The 20,128-nt window shown below is 42.0% G+C and overlaps 1 protein-coding gene across 2 annotated transcripts in view; it reads right to left on the bottom strand.

The window, feature by feature from the left end:
- Positions 1-336: 336 nt before the first annotated feature.
- sipa1l1 (signal-induced proliferation-associated 1 like 1) overlaps positions 337-20,128 on the bottom strand; it is an 89,816-nt gene continuing 70,024 nt past the window's right edge. For both annotated transcript variants that reach the window (XM_005731165.1, XM_005731164.1), the window contains 15 exons: positions 16,946-17,525; positions 14,925-15,023; positions 13,856-14,031; positions 13,288-13,575; positions 12,715-12,864; positions 11,930-12,063; positions 9,852-9,949; positions 9,243-9,730; positions 7,179-7,370; positions 6,225-6,393; positions 5,546-5,780; positions 5,026-5,196; positions 4,836-4,947; positions 4,254-4,332; positions 337-1,928 (listed from right to left, as the gene is read on the bottom strand). In XM_005731165.1, coding sequence (XP_005731222.1) covers positions 1,785-1,928; positions 4,254-4,332; positions 4,836-4,947; positions 5,026-5,196; positions 5,546-5,780; positions 6,225-6,393; positions 7,179-7,370; positions 9,243-9,730; positions 9,852-9,949; positions 11,930-12,063; positions 12,715-12,864; positions 13,288-13,575; positions 13,856-14,031; positions 14,925-15,023; positions 16,946-17,525 — 3,115 coding nt within the window. In that variant the 3' untranslated portion in view covers positions 337-1,784. The remainder of the gene's footprint in view (positions 1,929-4,253; positions 4,333-4,835; positions 4,948-5,025; positions 5,197-5,545; positions 5,781-6,224; positions 6,394-7,178; positions 7,371-9,242; positions 9,731-9,851; positions 9,950-11,929; positions 12,064-12,714; positions 12,865-13,287; positions 13,576-13,855; positions 14,032-14,924; positions 15,024-16,945; positions 17,526-20,128) is intronic.

A 20,128-nucleotide genomic window follows, 5' to 3' on the forward strand; every position in this document is an offset into this window, starting at 1 on the left:
CTTTTTTATCAAAAATACACCTGTGATTGTCTCTCAAGGCTGGCTTCTGATTATTCCTCCTGTCCTGTTTGTGTGGCCTCCACTGTTTGATGTCTGACTGATTGCGGAAGAGGCGTTAGAAAAATACAGAGTGACTGGCAGCACATTTACAAATCATGACATTTCCACTGGTCACCACTAGAGGGCACTGTAAGCAACACAACAGCAGGCTTGGGCACCACAAAATACAACAGAATACAGAATAAAAACCATACAAGTCAGGCTTTAGCCAGAATTAAGAAAGAAAGCCATTTAAATAATATAGCTAGTGACCGTTTGTCTTGAGGAACTAAACACTGATGTCAGTTGTACTATACGAATAGAACAACGTATTTATTGGATTATAATACAAGGAAATAAATAAACCTTGGGGAGGAAAAAACAACACTTTTCCATCTCATTAATGTCTCTGTCACTTTTAATCAGCAGCTGTCTCTGCAGACAGTGGGATGATGTTTAGAGTTCTCACTTTCCTTTTCCCCCCCTCACAGTTCAGTGGGAAAGGATAAAGGCTCTTGTGCAGCACAAATCGGCAGCCTTGTAAGCTCCAAATCATCTTTTCCCACTTTAAGCGTCTCTTAAGAGAGTCCTGACTTCTTCCTATTGCTTTTAAGACACATATAATTAGGAGGGACCAAAGCACTACGGATCAGTCCTGGGTTTTTTTGTATTTTTTTGGTTTTTTGTTGTTTTCTTTTTAAGTGGCATCGCTTGCCGATGGCTTTTAAATATCCCCCTCTGTCAGGATGTTGTAATCCAGATTTGACTGACACGAAAGAGAGAAAGTGAGATCGAGAGAGAGAAAGAAAAAGAGAAACTGTACAAATCCCTCCTGTGCTGAAGCAGAGCGACCTGTTTCCGTGTGGGTGGCTGCGGTCGAACAGCCAGAGCGACCGTCCGGTGGTTTGAGCCTTCGAGGGGAGGGCACGCAGGTGTGAACGAAGTGAAAACCTCTCACGTGTCCTCTGCTCTTGTGGTTTCAGATTGATCGTTTCTGTATGTGTGTTTGCATGCGGTCGTTTGTGTTCCAGTAGCTGGACCGGCAGATTGATGGCGTACCCGTCTTGACTTTGCGGGACCATTTTTAAGAGACTTTCATTCAGATCACCTTGGTGTCTCTGTAACGCCACCCCACCCATCCTGTGGCAGCTGAGATTTGGCATAAAGGACTCGAGTCCCCTTTTAGAGCAGCTGGGCATCATTTAAAAAGACTTGCTGGGAAAAAATATAAAAAAAAAAAAAACAAGAATAAAATGTCCTAAAAAGAGAAGCACATCCACGTGGAACAAAATCTACAGATAGGAGGCGGAGCTTCTTTGCGTGCACCGCTGGAACAACCGCAAGAGGCAAAGTCGACTTCTTTAGAAGGTGGAGGGTGTGAAGTGCTTTCTCCTTGTCGGCAATTTAAGAAAAGAGATTTTGTCACACGAGAGAAAGACAAATTCAACAGCTCTCATAGGTGAGAATGACACCCATTTTCTTGAGTGTCATCTTCCTAAGTTTAACAGAGGGTCTGCGAGGAGAGACCGAGACTGGTCGACGGCATTACCAACTGATGGCTGAAGCCAATGGAAGATGGTTGACGTATTCAGCATCAGGATAATTCAAGTCCAACAACAACAATCTCCCGTTTCCTCGTGAGTGTCGATCCTCCTCTGCCTCTTTATCCAGAGTGTGTGTACGTGTGTGTGCGCTCATGTTTGCATTTGTGTGCATGTGTGTAGGTTAAAATGTGGAGGTGGGAGTCAGTTCATGTCGATGGTGTTGAAGACCCACTCGGTGAACTTCTTGAGCTTGGCAGCAGAGGTCTGGGACTCCTCCTGCAGTCTCTGGTTGTCCTCCCAGAGTCTCTTGATCTGAGCCTGAAGCCTCACCTTTTCTTCCCGCTCCTGCGGAAGGTGGAGAAAGGTGGGGTTAAATTACTCGTTTTCATTAACCCGTTATTAAGCAATTAACAGTGGACAAAGTTTTTCTTAAGCAGTCAATTCAATCTCTGCTGTGTTTATGTAAACTAAATCTCGGGCCTGCAGACAGCGAGTCGCAGCTAGATAGAAGTTTGTGATTTTGTAAACAGATATTATCAGCTGACATTTTAAAGCCGAAGACAGCACAACGAAATAAACTCCGAGTTGGGTGCATGAACATAAATATTGAGTCTCAGTCTAGGAAGGTAAAGAACACACTGAAGGAAACAATAAAACTGGAGCGAGCTGCTGTCAGTCAGCTGCAGTCGATTGCTGCTGGGGTGAGAGAAGTACGTATTAGCTTTCTTGGTGTCAAACTGATTTCCTGTCATGTTAAAAGTAAGAAATGTAGAAAAGCTTTGCAACATTTCACAAGACAGCTGAAAGTTTCCCAAGAATTGCGTTACACGTGAATCTCAAACCGCAGCAGTTTTCTGAGTGAAAACTTTTCACTGTTACAAAAGGTCAGGCTCAAAGAGGGGATGGTGAGGGAGCTATAAGGGGATTCAACCACCTGACTCAGGGTTTCTAAAGCCTGAGTGGACTGTACCACTGGAGAAGGGGGTGATTAGTGATAGTCCATCCTTTTTCTTCACTGCTTTTCCAATTAAGCATGGTGGGAGGCTGGAGCGAGCTCTCATAGGGCAAAAGGTATCCTACCTTTTATCCTACCTATCCTAACAGGACTATCAGAGTTTGTCGCTTTTTGCTGTGATGTTTAAGTTAATATACTATATTCCATAAAGTCGAAAGTTACAGGACTATGATTTATTCATATGATCAATAACCTTACGGCTAATTTTAGGGGAAAAGCCATATTTTCAGCCTATGGGCAGAGGTGTCTTGTATTCTGCTGCTTCTTTGCTATTTGCTTACACTCTGGCGTTTGATGTATTTCACCGTACTCGTAACTCTCAGCCGCTTCAACCTCACTACCAAACACGAAGCATTAAAAGTACAAATCATGACTTTATGGTTAGTATTTGGTGTGAATAAGGTTCTGACCTGTGTGGTGTGCAAAAACAGCAGTAACTGAAATATGGACATGAACTATGAAACACTGGACGAGTGAACAGGAAACATGGGAAACTTTTTCCAGGTGATTTAAACGTTATCATTTTAGTGGCCGCAGTGAAACTTGAGTCAGCAGTTAGCAACAACAATAAGCAGGCATCAGGATCAGAAGGCAACTGAAGTCTGTATCTTTCATTCACACTTAAAAAGAAGAGGGGAACAAAAAATGATTCTTTTAGCGCAGCACCGAGCAAAAGTTTGCACAGGACTCAATGCAGTCATGTGAAAAAACGAGTTTATCCTTACAGTAAGAGGATAATGTGTCACCAGGTGCTGCTAAATCTGATTGGCTGATCATCAGTTTGAGCATCTCTATAAATTCTTCTAGAAAAGCAGATTTTTGACAGTTTGCTGGGTTGGAGCGTTCAAACATTTCACTGAAAAGACATCAGCAATGATCTTAGAGAAGCACTTCTTACTGCCCATCAATGCCATTTGCAAACAATTTGAAGACCGTCACTCGACAGTGAGAAAGATTATGCACAAATGCAAACATTCAAAACAGCTGCCAATCTTCCCAGAACTGAACGTCCCAGCAAATTCACCTCAAGGTCAGACCGAGTAACGCTCAGAGAAAAACCCTGGAGCTACAGGCCTCAATTAGCATGTTAAATGATAAAGTTCATGACAGCACAATTAGAAGAAGACTCAACATCTATGGCTGTTTGGAAGGGTTCCCAAATGAAAGCCTTCACTCCTGGAACAATGTCCTTTAGACAGATTAGAATAAAATGGGACATGTTGGGTAGGGCTGTTATAACGATATATATCGGATGACGATATAAAAACGTCTATCGTTTCATTTTACGCTATCGTTTGTTTCGTGGTGTCGCAAAATAAACTGTTTACAGCAATATTCTTTCACCGTTTTGATGGTCACTGTAGTGGCTATTTCTTAAAGTTCTCTCTTTCTCTTATATGTAATATAACCACACTACGGACGGACAAGCGCCTGTTTTTATGCGTTGTCGTTAGCAACAATGACGGTAACACCAAATGTTACATTTTTGTGATTTATATCGTTATCGGACGATAGAATTTTTATATCAGGATATGAGATTTTGGTCATATCGCACAGCCCTAATGTTGGGCCGCCTTCTTTCTTTTTTTTTCCTCTTCTCGCAGGACTGTATATATTTATTCAAACTGTGTGTCATGTTTTAGGTTCCGTCTCACCTTCTTCAGGTCCTCCTGAAGCATCTTCACCATGGCCTCCAGCTTAGTCACTTTCCTCTCCAGCCCTATATGTCCCTCACTGCGGCAAGAAAAGAAAGTCAACCTGAGTAAACACTGCATACATCTTTGAAGTGGAATTTTATTAGCAACAAACTCTTGTTTACCCTGTATATTCCAGTTCCACTGGATACTGAATTCAGTTAATAATCTATATATGTACACACACCATCTGCTTCTTGTATTATCTGGTTAGACGTGAAACTTCTTTTTCTTGCACTGATAGTTAATCAATTTCATTTTAAAAAGTCTAATTCCCAAACCAAACCAACTTTGTCCATAGTATATGCAACATTACAGGTAGGCAGTACTCCGTTAACCTGCTCAGCACCTCTGGATCTTGTAATTTCTCATTCTGTGCAGCTGGATGGCTTTAGCTCATTTGCTTTGTGAACTTGTTTTTCATGAAGGAAAATAGGACAGTAATTTTATCTTTTGTCTGCAGTCCTGAGGTGATGTGTGTTCGCTGCACATATCTTCCATGTGAACATTTAACACAGACTACAGCGTGTGTGTTGTGTGTACCTAGACGAGGGCCGTGACAGTGGAACAGGCTTCAGCTCTATGTGAGACTGCTGTGGACTGGAGGTGCCGCTGCTCCGGTGGTTTGAGTCACCAAAAACAAAACTTCTCTGGACTAAAAGAAGACAGAAACGTGAGGACAAAGAATACCAAGCGTTTGCTTTAACTACTAGTAAAAGCAGGAGAACTATACCATAATGTGTGTTTCGCTCATTCTCAAAGGTATTGGCCACGTCCACCAGGTGTGTCCATTCGAGGGGACTGTCTCTGTCTGAAGAGGGGAGGGGCATGAGCTCCTGAGGGAGAGGTCCACGATGACGCTCCACCAAATCCACCAATGATGTGTCAGATGCCGAAAGGTCACCTGTTAAATTAAGTTTTGAAAAGTGATTTTTCCACACTTTCGAGCATTTTTATTGAAAAGAGGGGACAGCAGGAAAAAAATAAAATAATTTAGGTTTAGCCTTCGCTGTCATTTTCACATAATATTAAGAGATATGGTAACCAAATATGTCCTTGGCAAATATAAGCACCTCTTAGTTCTGCAGAAAACATAATGAGCTGCGTTGCATTTATTCAAAGCACCCTTATTTACCTGCTAATTATTTTCTAATGCATTTGGTTATTTCCCATTGAATAACAGTAACAACTATCAGCAACAAATTATGTCTTCAGTATATAAAGCGAGCTGCCAGCCTTCTACTCAAGCTTACCATGCAGTTTGACTCCCAGCTTATAGGAAGGCCGTCTAAGGGGCACGCCACGAGTGGTGGGCGAACGTGGAAGGGTGGAGCAGCTGAAGAGAACGTCAGCGGCGAGAGCCGGTTCAGGAATGGTGTCGCTCAGGGAGGGAAGGCGCTGGCCACGATAAATGCTCTCATCTGATAGAGTGCGATGGAGCGAGCGACGGCGGCTGAGAGGCTGCTCTGGCGGCGACTTCTGGCTATGCTGCGCAGGGTGAAAGTGAGCAGGTGTTACTTTAATGATCACATTTACTACTGCACAGAGTCTGCTCTGACACCTGTGTGAGACCAGGGGCTGCAGTGCTGCTCTACATCAGCTACAGCCTCTCTCCTGTTTGATCTGCTGCCAAAAAACATTCGCCACACATCAAATACATTTTTTTTTCCCCCAACGATGTGCAGGTGAATGACCTATTCTAGCTACAAGCAGACGAGCATTAACACCCGATTTTTATGTTTGATATTTGACCTTTGCTTTTACAATTGTACCACTGCCTGCGAAAAGCTGAAGTAGCGGCGAAGGTGGACGGAACAAGCAAAGACTGCAAATTGAGCTTTCCAAGTGAATTCACTCCACTCACCTGACAAATTCTCTGAAAGCTGTGCAAACTTTTATAGTAGCTGCTTTTGGTCTTAATGGCAGACATACCTTTTCTTTATGTTTTCGTGGTGGCGGGGGACTGTCTGGAGCACTGTGCCTCTTCACATCTTCCTCCATTGTAGACTTTGCGTGAGTCTGGGGCGAGTGCATGTCTCTCAGAGATGGCCTGGCTGCCGGGGTTGGAACCACGTCTACTCCACTTTCTCCTGGAGATTTCCTAAGACACAAACACACGCGCACACACACACAGTCAGTAAAAAGGCGGTTGTGAGAAAATTATGTTGCACTGATAATGTTTTATATAATGACACAGAAAATAAAGATATGTAGCCTTTCAATGGGAAAAAAAATAAATAAATCACATTCAGGGTCTGCATTATAGCATTTAATGCAATACTCTCTTGAGCCACAAGGGGGTAATCAAGTAGTACACATGATATTACATGAAAACCATTAATGTAAAAATTGTAGTACTAGTTGTAGTAGGATTAAAAGCAGTCTGCCAAATGAAAGCACTGCTATAAATCAGAGGAAAGTTCAATTTGAAACGATGAGTATAAATGCAGTAATGCAGGGGGAAAAGACAGCCACAGTGGCAACGTTAGGCATCATTCATTAGACACTAATGTGGTTGGGAATAAAGTGAGTTTTAATGCACTGTACTATGCCCAATGAACCATCTGAAGGATTTGCCAAATTTAGAAAAATCTGACCGGAACATCTTTCACCTGTTAATTTGTTCTGTTTCTTCATTATTAACCAACAGCCTGAAAAAAAAAACTCACCAGGATCAATAACTTCTTGTGAAAGTTAACACTGAGCTGACACAAAAACATCCAACTCTCTTTTACAGAGGCATTTAAAGCTCAAAAACCTCTAGAGGAATTATTGATAACATATAACTTTAATAATTTATGTAACTTTTCACGCCTCAAATACACAGTTTGAATAACAATTCAAGACTTTTGTTTTCTACTTTCTGTATAGTCCTTTCATCCTTACTTGCGCGTGTCTCCAAAGTCGACAGAATTGATGGTGGAGCCGGGCTTCCTCCAACCAATCAGGTACTTGGACTGAGCTCCTTGGCGCGGGTAGAAGCTCTTGGGCCCAGGGGACACTGAGGACTGAGATGAAGGGGAGGTTGCCGAAGAGGACGACTCCTCTCTGGGAGAGCTGTGGCCCGAGTGGCGAGCACTGATGGACAGAGGAAACAAACAGGATGTGGAAATAGTAATGAAACATATGTACACAAGTTGCATCATAATCCTCACTAAAAAACAACAACAACAAAAATACATCTTAAAGCAAAGACAGGCTTTTTCTTTTAAACCCAGATCTGTGCTTTATTTAGGCAAGAATCTTAATGTTTTTACGTTTTAAGAAGTCAAGCTTGGTCTTAGGTCAAGCAGTAATACAAAATTCAGCAGTGAGACATCTTTTATCAAGGAATTTTGAGGTAGGGCATATATTATTCAGTTATAAATGGAAAACTATATGAAAGTATCACCTGCTGTCAAGCAAATCTTGGCAAGCTCATTCTGCCCCCCCTTTTCTTTTGCCCTCCATCACTGTGACAGAATACAAATGTAGTTTTAATGCTGGACACATGATACCGAGGTCATGAGGTGTAACTATCATTACTGGTGATTTAAGACTCTTCAAATGAGAAGAGCAGGTCACTGGAGTTCCTTCAGATCTTCACATTAGCTTAACTTAAAAAAAAAAAGTTGGCATGTGTAGAGGGAGTTAAAATTACTCTTTAAGGTTGGCTTCACGTTTAAAAACGTGGCTTCACGTTTAAAAACGTGTCTGTGGATGCAGTTTGCAGTATAAAAGTACTTGAGCATGTTAGGTGAGGGTAAAAAAGGTTCTAGGTTTGAACCAGTCTAAAGTTGCTTATCAGGTTAACTGGTAAACCACCAAAAACGATCCGGTGGTTGAAATTCTGTAGTTAATCAGCTGATTCCTAAGATGGAAATTGGCAAACAGAGGGACTAACACACAAACTTCAGTGCTTGTATCACATTTAAAAGATTATTTCTGTTATCTCATGCACTACAATGACTGCAGCAATCAGGCAAATACTGAGATAATAAATTATGAAATGGATGAGGCCAGATCTCAATGCATAACTGAAGCTCGATTAGTTATAGCTGTGAGATGAAACATATTTTGAATGAACCAATTTATGTTATTCATTGTCAATCAATGTTAAACCACTTGAGTTTTTTTTTAGTGTATTGTGGCTAAGGGATCAGTTGCTTATCCTATCAAGGTAAGAGTGACAGGACAAAAGTGGTAAAGCTGAGTGAGCTGCACAAATACAGTTAATGCAGGTTTAACCAGGTAGATTTATATTTACTCAGTCTATTCATTACATCACTTCTGCTTTCCCAGGCTGTCAAACTCAATTGTGTCGTTGTCACTCTGACCCAATCATTTTCTTCTGAATTATCATTTCACGCTCTCATTCATCAAACCCACCTCCTAAACATTTCAGATCAGAGATCATCACCTAAATCTCCAAATGCTTCATCACCACCACCACCAGCATCTAGACTCCAGGGGAGGGTTGGGGTCTACTTCCTACCATTGTTGGACTTTGCTGTCAAACTCTCTACTTTAATAGATTTAATTCAGGTCTTTCAAACAATTGCTTCTTAGTGAAATGTGTTTATTTGAAAACAGTATGATGATGCATTCGCCATCTGCTTCTAGAAGCAGTTTACCTCAACCTCAGGTATGATCATGTCATCACGTTACATTCTAGGTGCAATTCTTAGGCTTCAAGGTGAGAAACAACAAATGGATTACAGTGTTTGTGGTCATTAGCTGTATGCAATTGAATCAAAAGTGGGATCTCTTCTCAAATCTGTTTTTCTTCAGTGTTTTACAAAAGCTTTAACCATCCAGCATTTTCTAAGAAGAAGCTAAAACATTTTTCTTCTGTCAGGAGTCTTAATCATATCACAACATCTTTCTGGAAACTTCCACCCTTAAGCCTGCACTCCCTGCCTTAGAGGACAAGTTTAATAGTGAAGCTTTAGGTTTTACACCCACACCCACCTTGAGTGAGATCCAGTATCACTCAGGCTATAGGTGCTGCTGTCTCTAACAAGGAGGTGAGTAGGTGGACTTCGACCTGTTCCATCCATGCTTCTCTCTCCTGGAGGGCCAGGGGACTCGGCAGCAGCAGGCGACCTCTCAAGCATCCTGCGGCCTCCCTCGGTTGGACTGTGCCATGGGGACGCTGACCTCTCCCTGCTGTCTCTGCCTCCACTGGGAGCCAGCAGCGAGGTGGTGCTGCCGTGGTGAGAGTGGGGGTGGGCGTGGTGAGTGGCTCCAAAAGAGCCGCTGTCGATGCCGCTGTCGGCCGAGGCGCCCTGGAGGTAACCACCTCCTCCCAGGCCATTGGGTTCTGGGTCACCCTGGTCACCACTGGAACCCCCACCAGTCCCCATATCATACCATTTGTCGCTGTCGCTGTGGCCCCCACTGGAAGTAGTGCTGGAGAGTGTGTTACTACTGGAGTGACCAGAGTAAGGGCCATCCGACTGCATAACGACAGATAATAGGGATGAGTACAGGGAAAATGATAAAATATTCTGGTTATACAAAAAAGCCTAAATGTTCATGTTACATCACCATCATGTCAAAAACCATGTAAAGCCTGACCTGGCTGCCCTTCTTCGGGGACAGGTGGATGACTTGCTCTTGCCTCTGGATACGAGGAGCTCCCGAGTATCCTTGACCAGACTTCGAGACTGGCGCCTCTGCAATAAATAGACCATTACACACAGCTGGGGTTGGTGACAAACACATGAGAGCACACCCTGTGGCACAAACATCGTTGATGAATACACACAGAAGTTATGTTCATTTGCATATATTTTACTACTACAGCAGTCGCGCTTCCGAGAGGTTCACACGGATTTTATTTTGCTTTTGCCATGTCCATGAACAAAAACCCACATCACTTGTCAGCAAAAGCCAAGCACATCAAACACAAATTTGTCCCCAGATGGTCCCTGCTGGCTTTGTTTGTTCTGGGCAAGCTGTGCCGCGTGAGAAAACGTGTGTATGTGTCCCGAAGCAAAACTTGGGGTATAATTGGGACTATTGTATAATCCTGTGGATGTTATGCAACAAGACCTACAGAGAAGGCTGCTAATGACCACAGCATCATGACAGAGGGAGTAAAGAGAGATATCATAACATCTGCTGGAATGAATCTAGAAATGTAGATTCAGTCGCACATAAATCTGCAAAGTTGCACCACAGCCCACGGGGCTCTCCACTAATAAAGGATGTAAGCACGTGTGCATGCCTGCTTTTCAGGAGTGCACGTGTTTATATACAAGCATATGTGGGTATTTGTGTATTGTTTACTTTCTGAAGAGTTACCCTTTTAAGCTAAATGAAAAGTCATGACAAATGGCAATTTCTCCATGAATTAACCATGTAATTACTCTAGCTTCAAAAGGGCTTTCCACCAAAGGGTAAGCATATGTCCTGTTTGTGTGTGTGCATAACAAAAAAAAGTATGTATTCTGCCCGCTGCGTGACTCGTGTTATTTCTGGACATAACATGACCACATAATCGTTGCTGAAGACTGGCAGGTCAAAGGGTGAAAATGGAAGGAAGAGGAAAAGGACAGATCTCTAAACCACAGAGAGAGCAGACTGTACAGTGCAGGGCCAGACACTTGGCTGACTCTGGCTGCACTGGACCAGTAACGACATAAGTGCTATGAACAACCACAAAATGAAAGACTAAAGCCTTTAACTGTGATTGTGGCGGTCAGGGACAGGTTGAGAACATGACTGAAACTAGGCTGGTCAACAATCAACGAAAGCAACATCCTGCTGGGAATCAAAGGAGCAGCGGAGGGGGGTTGGAAGCCTTTGTGGGATTCGGAGCTTTAATAAAAGAAAGGTCCCAAAAACAGTGCATGGGAGAATACTTTCAATTAAATGAAAGGGAATGTACAACATAATAAAAAGAAGTTTGAATGAAAGGCAAAAACAAGCAGCAGTGGAGAATGAGGAACAGACTGAAGGGAGGGAGGGAAGGAAAGGCGCACAGTGAGTAGGGTGGCCAACTGTGCTGACAGGAAAGAAAGGAATTTCTCCCTTTTCTCTTCTTATTAAGTCGTATAGAACAGAAAGGAAAATGACAAACAAAAAGCCACTTATTGCACCCAATGTCACCGTTAGAGCACCTTTCTGATCCCTATTCAATAATTCTCCCCTTCCTTCGCCATTTGTCTCATTACGTTTCCACCATTTTGTTTGCAGAGACATTAAGACCTTCTCAGTGAAGCAATATAATTCACAGCTTGCAGAGGCGAAGGAGGTGGAAGAGGAGTGGAGTGAGGGGGGAGTGGAAGGGAAGCGCTGTGGCTGCTGTCAGAGTTTTTATCTCTATGAAAAAGCTGCTGCTGCAAAGAAGAAGAAAAAATGTCACCGGCAGATGAGGTAGATGAGGAGGCGCACACACACAAACACCACTCACACACTCTTCAAGATACCTGTCATTTCAAAGAAATTTACCACCACAGATAAATATGGATGATTTCTTTCCAGTGCTGTCTCCTCCTCCGCCCTCAAAACTGAAAAGCCAACTGCCCTGATGTCTATAAAAACACGTCCACAGGCTCACATTTATGCTGTGTTTTATGTTTACACTACTGATAGTATTAAAATGCGCCACAATTTGCCAGGACTTTACAGCGCACTTAATCCCAACATACCTGTTGACCCGCGTTCGGCTCCTCCCCCTTCATCCATCCTGGACCAACTGGAAGAGGACTTTCCACCTGACCCACTCTCTCCAGCCACCTCTCGTCTCTCCCCAGACATCGGAGAGTGGCGATTGCTTGCAAATCTAGGAAACGAGTGCACATGCACCAAATTAAACCCCCCTTTTTAAAGTTACTTAACTGTGTTTTTACTGATTAAAAATACAGGGGAAGGAATGATAGAAAAACAGTTTGAAACAGAATACATTTTCCTACAGGCTACAGTGGTTGGAAATTGGGGGGGGGGGGGGGCTGTCGAGAGCATTAACAGAGACAAAGACCTAAATGCTAGCATCTCACTCTCCTACAGTAATGCCATATGCTGTTACGGTTGTAAAAAGATTGTACTTCAAGCCAACTTTTTTGTATATAGCAAGAAATATATACACACATATATAAAAAATTTAAATAATTTATGTCACAACGATGCATAAATACATAAATCAGCTTCTTAAATGTAAATGCGTCTTAAACGTCTGTTTAAAACGGTATATCAACCTGTTGCTTTTTATTGGTTTAAGACATATTTTATGACATCTACAGAAGAGAAGCGATAAATACCTGACCATATGTCAGAGTACACAGAGCGCAGTGGACTTTCTATCATTGATGAATGAAATCACAAATCCCTAAAGGCAGCATAAAACTTTGTAGTGAGAAGAAACTGGGGGTTTTTGTACATAAAATATGCAGTCACTATCCATAAATCGCATCCATAACCACATATTCTTCCTTACTGCTCAGGCATGGACTTCTGTCTCCAGTGAGCAGAGCTCCCAGAGGCGTCGCTGGAACAGGACAGGTTGCTGGGAGAGCTGCGGTTATGAGGGGAACGGCCTAGCGCCAAAGATGAGGCCAGGCTATAGCTCTCACTGCCTGGAGACATCCTGGTGTAGGACAGAGAAACAGTAAGAATTTATCTGCTCATGAAAACATGAAGGTTTTTGTTTTTTTAAGCCAAAAGACTATAAAAGTTCAATTTTCAAAGTTCAAGAAAATTTCGATGGATTTTTATTTTGTCCCAAACAATCAATATGGGGGAAAAAGTCTACTTCTGAAGCGCAGAAGCGCTCATTATACGTAAAAATGTTTTATTTTCAGCAAAGGTTAAAAAATAAATAAATAAATAAAACCTATTACCCAGGAAAATATGGACTGTAATACAACTGATCAGTTAAACAGCTGGAGGATTCTGGCTTTCGCGGCACATATTTTCCAGTTTGCTCTCTCTTTAGCAAACCTTTCCCAGTCTCCTTCAACATAATACGGTTTTTCAATCATACATACTTAAAGAGCCAACAAGCTCTAACCTCTTGGTGTCTAGAGGTCGTCCATCGCTGCTAACGCTCCGCGGGATGACACCACCCCTCTCCAGCCTCTCGGCTGACAGCGTCTTTCCCACTGAGCTACCGAGGCTGATGGCTCGGTTGGGTGTGTGGGGCTGTGGCGAGGCAGTCAGCGATTGCTGAGGGCTGCTTGATGTCCTCTGCCACTTGTTATTGTTGCTGCGGAAGGGGAATTTGTACTCAAAGGAACCGCTGTCGCTGCTGCTGCCCTTGTACTCTGACACAGGCACCCGATAGAGCTCTGAACAGCCCCTGTGGAGGGAAAGAAAAGAAGTTTAGTTCACATGTGTCTGTGTGGAAGAAGGGCTTGCATATTGCATAACCCATATTGAAAAGGGTTGGCATAACATTCAGGACTTAGGACAACAATATTGGTCACCTCTGGCTCCAAAGACACAAAATTTGAGGGCCAAAACACCAAACTCAAGGTTTCAAGTTTGGACACAAACCAACATGTGACATCAAAGTGGCTACATGCAACTTCTATGAAAAGTCTATGATACACACATAATTTTCTTTCTTTTCCACTTACCTGCGTGGAGTGGCGTCATCATGTGGCGGGATGATAACAACGCGCACTGTCACCGAAGTCCGCAAGAGGTCAATCATCTGCTCGTGGGTCAGAGTTGCAACAGCAACCTTGCAGATTTCCACCAAACGACTTCCCTGCCGCAGTCCTGCCTGCCAAGCGTAGCCGTATGGCTCCACCTAAAAATAAAGTTACAAAAAGTAAAAATGCCAGAATATTTTCTTCATCTTCAGTAATCCCTGATTTTGACCTCCTGCAGGGGAATCTTTGCAGATCCTTTGATATTGTTGCCCGCATTTATGCCTGTGTGTTCATGTCTCAGTGTTTTATATGCAGTCTTAGCTGACAGAAAAGAAAAATAGAATGCTGGGATTTTTTTCCTTTTGTGGGTACCCACTTTTTTTCTCTCTCTCTTGCACACTCCCTCATATCCATCCCAATAGTTTCAGCAATCTCATTCCAGGAAATTGCTGTTATTTCTGAATCATTATATTGATGCTATGATTATGAGGTGATGATTGCTATTATTTCACTCATAAAACAAAAACTGCATCGGAGAAGTAAGCAGAAATGCACAAGAGGAATCGATGATGCTGAACAGGCCAGTCACAGTAGTTGTGGGCAGTATCAATTCCATGTGTAGTTCGATTTTTGGGGAGCTGCACGTCGGGTTACACAGTATATTACAGCGTATATATCACGCTAAAGAATTTATTTTTTAAATAAAGCATAAAAACTGAACAACTTGGTGTTTCATACTGCTGGACAAGCACATCTGTGTGCATTAAACTATTAAATTATACAACATCGCTTTGGTAAAATACTCATTGTCACTAAAAATAAAGGTGTATTTGAATCTCAAGTTGTCTGAGAATGTGTGCAAACATCTGTTGCATGACAACAACAAGTTGCTATGTTGGGATGCAAATCATCTCCCTGGGGCTGCTTCATCACCAGCAAACATTTTACGCCTACAAATTAGGAGCTTCTCAAACCGCGCATAAGCAAGTGTTCTCCCCGAATGCGCTTCACAGTTCTCAGACACACATTTTCATTGTGAATGGACAAGTACCTCAGCTACGATGCCTTCGTAGTTCACGTGGAAGCCGAGCTGTCCCAGGCCATTTCGACGAAGCGTCATCTCTGATGTCTCACAGCCTTTAGTCAGGAACTGGATATAGAGAAGGGCAGAGAGGTGCACAAAGTGGATGTGAGCCATTAATGGACAGGGACGACTGGAGGACAGAAGCTAAAGCAAAGAACCAAACATCCCCCGGGGTGTATTTTGGTTCAACATAAATAAGTCATTATTTGGAAAAAACTTTGCAGGATATTTGAAATACTCGAATAATGGACTTCCACTTAAGAAGCAGTTTTAAACAACCTGCGTGATCCTTAGGATGTTTATTTGCATGAATAAAAACAAGCATTCATATATACAAACTTGTTAAACAACAAGAATAAAAGCAGGTTTGTCTCCTGCTGTATGAGAACAACTGGGTAAACTTCTGGGTCACTGTTTTCATTTGGCGGTGAAGAACTAAAATCAGTTACGGAAAAGTGAAAATACAAGAGTTTGGATCCCATAATACTCTAAAAGTCAACTAATAAGTTGATAAAATATGTGGTAATACTAATCCTTATTCCCATCAAACTTATCCTGTTGTGGTCAGTCACAGCCCTTCTGCTGATGTGCCTGGTGGCTTCAGGGTGCCTCTCAGTTCTCTATCTGAACAGCGTATTAGCAAAAATCTCTGCAGAAGTCAAACTTCCCAAGAAAGTGTGAATAAATCATGATGCAGACTGGCACCTGACAGGAATTGTTATTTTGCCCTCTGATGTTTCTGAACGTGTGTGTGGGAGAGGAAGCGAGCACAAGAAAAAAAAAGGGGGGGGAGAAGGAAAAATAGAAAACAAGAAGAAAAAATAGGGGGATAGGAGAAAGAGAGAGGGAGACAAAGAGAGGGAAAGTAGAAGAGATGGGCTCCAAAAAGCAGCTGGCCCGAGGCCACTTCCCTTCCACAGTCTGGCACTGAGGTAGTCCAAGCGATTGAAGATTAAAGCCAGATGCATAAAATGCAACATGTGATCAGCTTCTGAGTCCCGAGCCAAGTAACGAAGTGCAAGTGTTCAAATATGTTTGTATGCATGTGTGCAAATGAAAGATGTCAAATTCAACCCAGGCTACAGAAACACATCACATATGTTCGCATGCAAACACACACACAGTTTTAAGGCAGATAGAGGCTGAGGAAATGAATGTATTCTAAAGCATTGATGATTACATAAGAAAACACCTTTTTTTTTCCTCCGACCAGTTTCCATGGAAACAGCTAAGGACGAACTAGCATCACTTCACTGTATGTGTAGGTGTATGAGCCATTAAGGAGTATGTTGTCCAGTGGTGTTTCTGAAACTCCCTCAATAAGCAGAGACCAGTAATGAGACAGCAGCATGTGGATGCAGAAATGTTGTCATTCTGGCAGACTGACAGCCGACACTGAATAGTAAGCGAGACTGAGTGGGCCAGGTAACTGATCAATGGCAGCCAGCGGCGTTTTTTTCCATTGGTTTGGTTTCTCAGTACAGTTCTACTATTAATATGAATAAATAATTCTGCCATCTTCAGGACTTCCAACAAACACAAAGAGCGCGGTTAACATTGCAAGCATGAGCGGTGTCGTCCAAAAGGGACACAACAATATTCGTCTTGACGTTCGAAAAACAAATCGCAGTTTTTCTTGGCGCATAAACCAATTAACCTAATTTAATTTAGAATACGTAGCTCTTGGGCATGAGAGCAGAGGGCAGAAGACGGAAAAAATTGTTAATGGATGACTCATTGTGAAAGGGTAACAAACAAATACTTGTTCATTACCACTGAGAGGAAGGTTGAAAACCTAATTATATTTTCAGCTATCATTTATAATAATAATGATGTCGGCTTCCTTCTTGGCCAGGTCACTCATGAAAATAAAAGTTATTTTTAATTTCAATAAAATCCAGAACACAGACTGCAACTCCCTCCATCGACTGTTGTTTATACCAACAAGCACCATTCTTATGTGTATTGTATTTTGTGTGTGTTCTAACCTCTAGACGTTTGACCACCTCTTTGAAGTCTTCTGTATTATTACTGATGCTCCTCAGAGACACGCTTTCACCCCGCTCGTAGAAAATCTTCAAAGACGCAGGGCTGCTAAGCGTCCAGCCAATCACATCCTTAGTGGCACAGTTAAACACCACAGCCTTGGCCTCCTGGTCCAACAGGATTAAAAAGTCGTTGGAAATGGCAAGCAGGGCCTCCATTTCCCCTCCACTCCCATGATCCTCAGCATGGACTGGCCAAGTCACCGCCCCAAAACTGCGCAGCTCTGCTCCTTCATATGGCCGGGTCTTCTCTTTCTTTTTGTGGGCAAGCGAGATGAAAGGGAACTTCCCAGAGGGGTCAATCGGGGTGTTGGTGGTGTGCCGCTCAGCCAGGTCGCGCAGATACTCCTGCCGCGTTCGGGTGGCCATGGCTCGGAACTTGTGTGATTTGTGGGCAGCATTTTCCGCATTGATGACCTTGGCCAGCAGGAAGTCCCGGAACACCGATGACTTGGGGAACGTCACACCCTCTGGGATAGGGGGGCCGAAAGAGGGTACGTCTTTGGAGCGGGTGACGGCCACACTACAACGGACAGGAAGAGACCAGGCAGAGAAATTAAAAGAAAGAAGAGAAATAAAAATGGGAGAAGAAAAGAACAGATAAAATAAATAAATAAATAAATAAAACTCCAGGCCAAGAACTGGGCCAATTTAGAGTCTGTGTTTTATTCAGACATCAGATTATTTTACTTTAAATGAAAACAATATGTCCCATGAAAAGCTTGAACTCTTTGCCATTTTAGACTAGTCAGATTTAAAAGCAACAAACTGCAACAAAGCTATCTCTCTTTCATTTGTTGTTGTGATGTTGAAATGGAGAAGTTCAGAGTAAAGCTATAAAAGCAGAAATGTATAATTTCTTTATTCCTTTTGTTTAGTTTCTTATTATTGATACACTTTAGTGTCCTTACAGGCCATTTTAAAATGATTTTTATAGTTTTTATAGAATTTTGTGACTTCTTATCGGGTTGTCGAGTCACCTGTGAAATACCGAATGCCTCTAACCTGCATCAAAGGTGTAAATAAAACCTCATTTCAATCAAGGAGCTGTGTGATTGCGTTTTTTCCCTACACCTCCTCCCCCCTCCTTCCTTCCTCCTTTCATTAAGTCCCTGGAATGGCCATCTGAGGATACTTGCTCTCTCTGGTATGTCAGGAACTCAGCTGAGCAGCCATGAAAAGCAAAGAAAGATGGGGAGGATGAGGGGAGACTGCTATTTTAAATCTGCTGTCCAAAGCCACAGAAAACACAGTGTGAGACACAAAAGGAATATGTGGCTAAGAAAGGAAGAAAAGAGGTCTGTGCAGGGGAAACATCAGGAAATTATTGCATACTGGCGAAAGTTTTAAAAAACTACTTTTAAAATGTCTGAGACTGAAACAGTTCTCTAAACGGTCTACAGAGCTCTGTGGCTGCACACTGGCCACCTGTCCTCGTCTCAACCTCTTCATAACCAAATGTGCTCAATCACAGGTGATAATTGCCAGCTGACAAGAGTAGCTGTAGAAATGGGAGCTCTCATCCCACACACACTTCCCCGCTGACATGCGTCAACATACATGCTGACACCAGGATTAATAGCTTTGTCTAATTAGCGATACCTGTGCCACCCACATCTTTCTAAACATACCTCAGAGGCACCCTATCTTCATGGGTGACATGGGGTGTTCAATTAACCTAACCATCATATCGTTGACACCTCATCTCCCATGTTTGCAACATGGAAAGGTGGGCCCTGAGGTAAGAGAAGAAGCATTGTTTTCTAGACAGAATTGCCTTTGAGAATGAACACAAGCTATTATTGTGCAAGGCTGGCAAGTGCATCCTGGGAATACTCACAGGAATTCCAGTGCCATTTTTCTACAAATACGGACGGGGCCTTTATCTGCCTCAAGTGCAGAAGAGAAAAGTCCCTCGTATGAGAAAGAGTGAATTAGAAATAATTAAATGTTACTACTTAATTCAACATATTTTAGCAGACATATCATCTGTGCCAAAAAGGAGATCACCATCAGCGCATCAACCCAGCATGCCCACGTTGTCACAGCTTCTCTAATCTAACTTGAAGGTCAACCACACCCTGCCCATCAACAGAGAGCATGTTTTTAATTCAATACAGGTATTAATAAAAACAAAAAACCCAGAGTAAATAAAATTGTCTCCATTTCCTTCCTGCCATTTGTGCTGAAATCAACAAGGAAAAGGAAAGCAGGTAGCGTGTACATGCGTAGGTGTCAGGGCATGCAAACGTGTTAACATCAAAGACCCTTCTGCTGTTAGCGGTTTAGCAGTTTTCACTCTTTTAACTGTGTATATTTTCAATATGGCCCTTACAATGGAGGGAAAATTACATCACACCGTTAGTTCACAGCTTGACTTGTTTAAGATGATCACAGGATTTTTTTTCCACATTTATTAAAAAATAATAATAAAAAATAAATAAAAAAAAAAAAAACCAAAACAAAAAACGAATAAATGGCTCTGACTAAAGACATAATTCCCCTGTAATTAAACGGAATTTAAATTATTTTATTTGAAATTACAATATTTATATATTTACCTACAACTACTTTGAAGGTAGGCAGATTAGAAAAAGGGGTTAATGAGCAAAATAATTATACTGTAAGCAAATAAAATGTTGCGTTAATAATTTCTTTTGAGTAGTGTTTAATTTCATGGTAATGTTGAAAATGTGTTGTAATTTTTGGAGCGCACGTATTATGGAGTGGATTAATATTGTTTTTTTCACATCTTTATTTAATATTCATTATGTCAATAAGTATGTTGGATATTCTATTATTCAAGCTTTATTTTTATTTTACCAACATAAATGTGATAAGAAATGTTATCCCCTTTACCAACTTAAAAATAAATAAATGCCATTAAAATCTGCAAACCTGTGTGACCTTATAATGACAGCACCCTTTAAAAATCACTGTTTTAAACTGTTCAAACAAGTGCACAGTGTCTCTTTCCCTGTAAAATACCTGGAAGTTAGGGAAAGTTTAGCCACTACTGTCCACAGCACACACTCCAAAAAGTACAGTGCACTTGCAATGTAAGCTGGGAAAATACTATTCATTTTGCCACAAAGTTACCAAGAAATTACATAGTTACTTACTTAT

This window comes from Pundamilia nyererei, unplaced genomic scaffold (assembly GCF_000239375.1).
Source record: "Pundamilia nyererei isolate P.nyererei 1_Seehausen unplaced genomic scaffold, PunNye1.0 scaffold00041, whole genome shotgun sequence".
Taxonomy (NCBI): Eukaryota; Metazoa; Chordata; class Actinopteri; order Cichliformes; family Cichlidae; genus Pundamilia; species Pundamilia nyererei.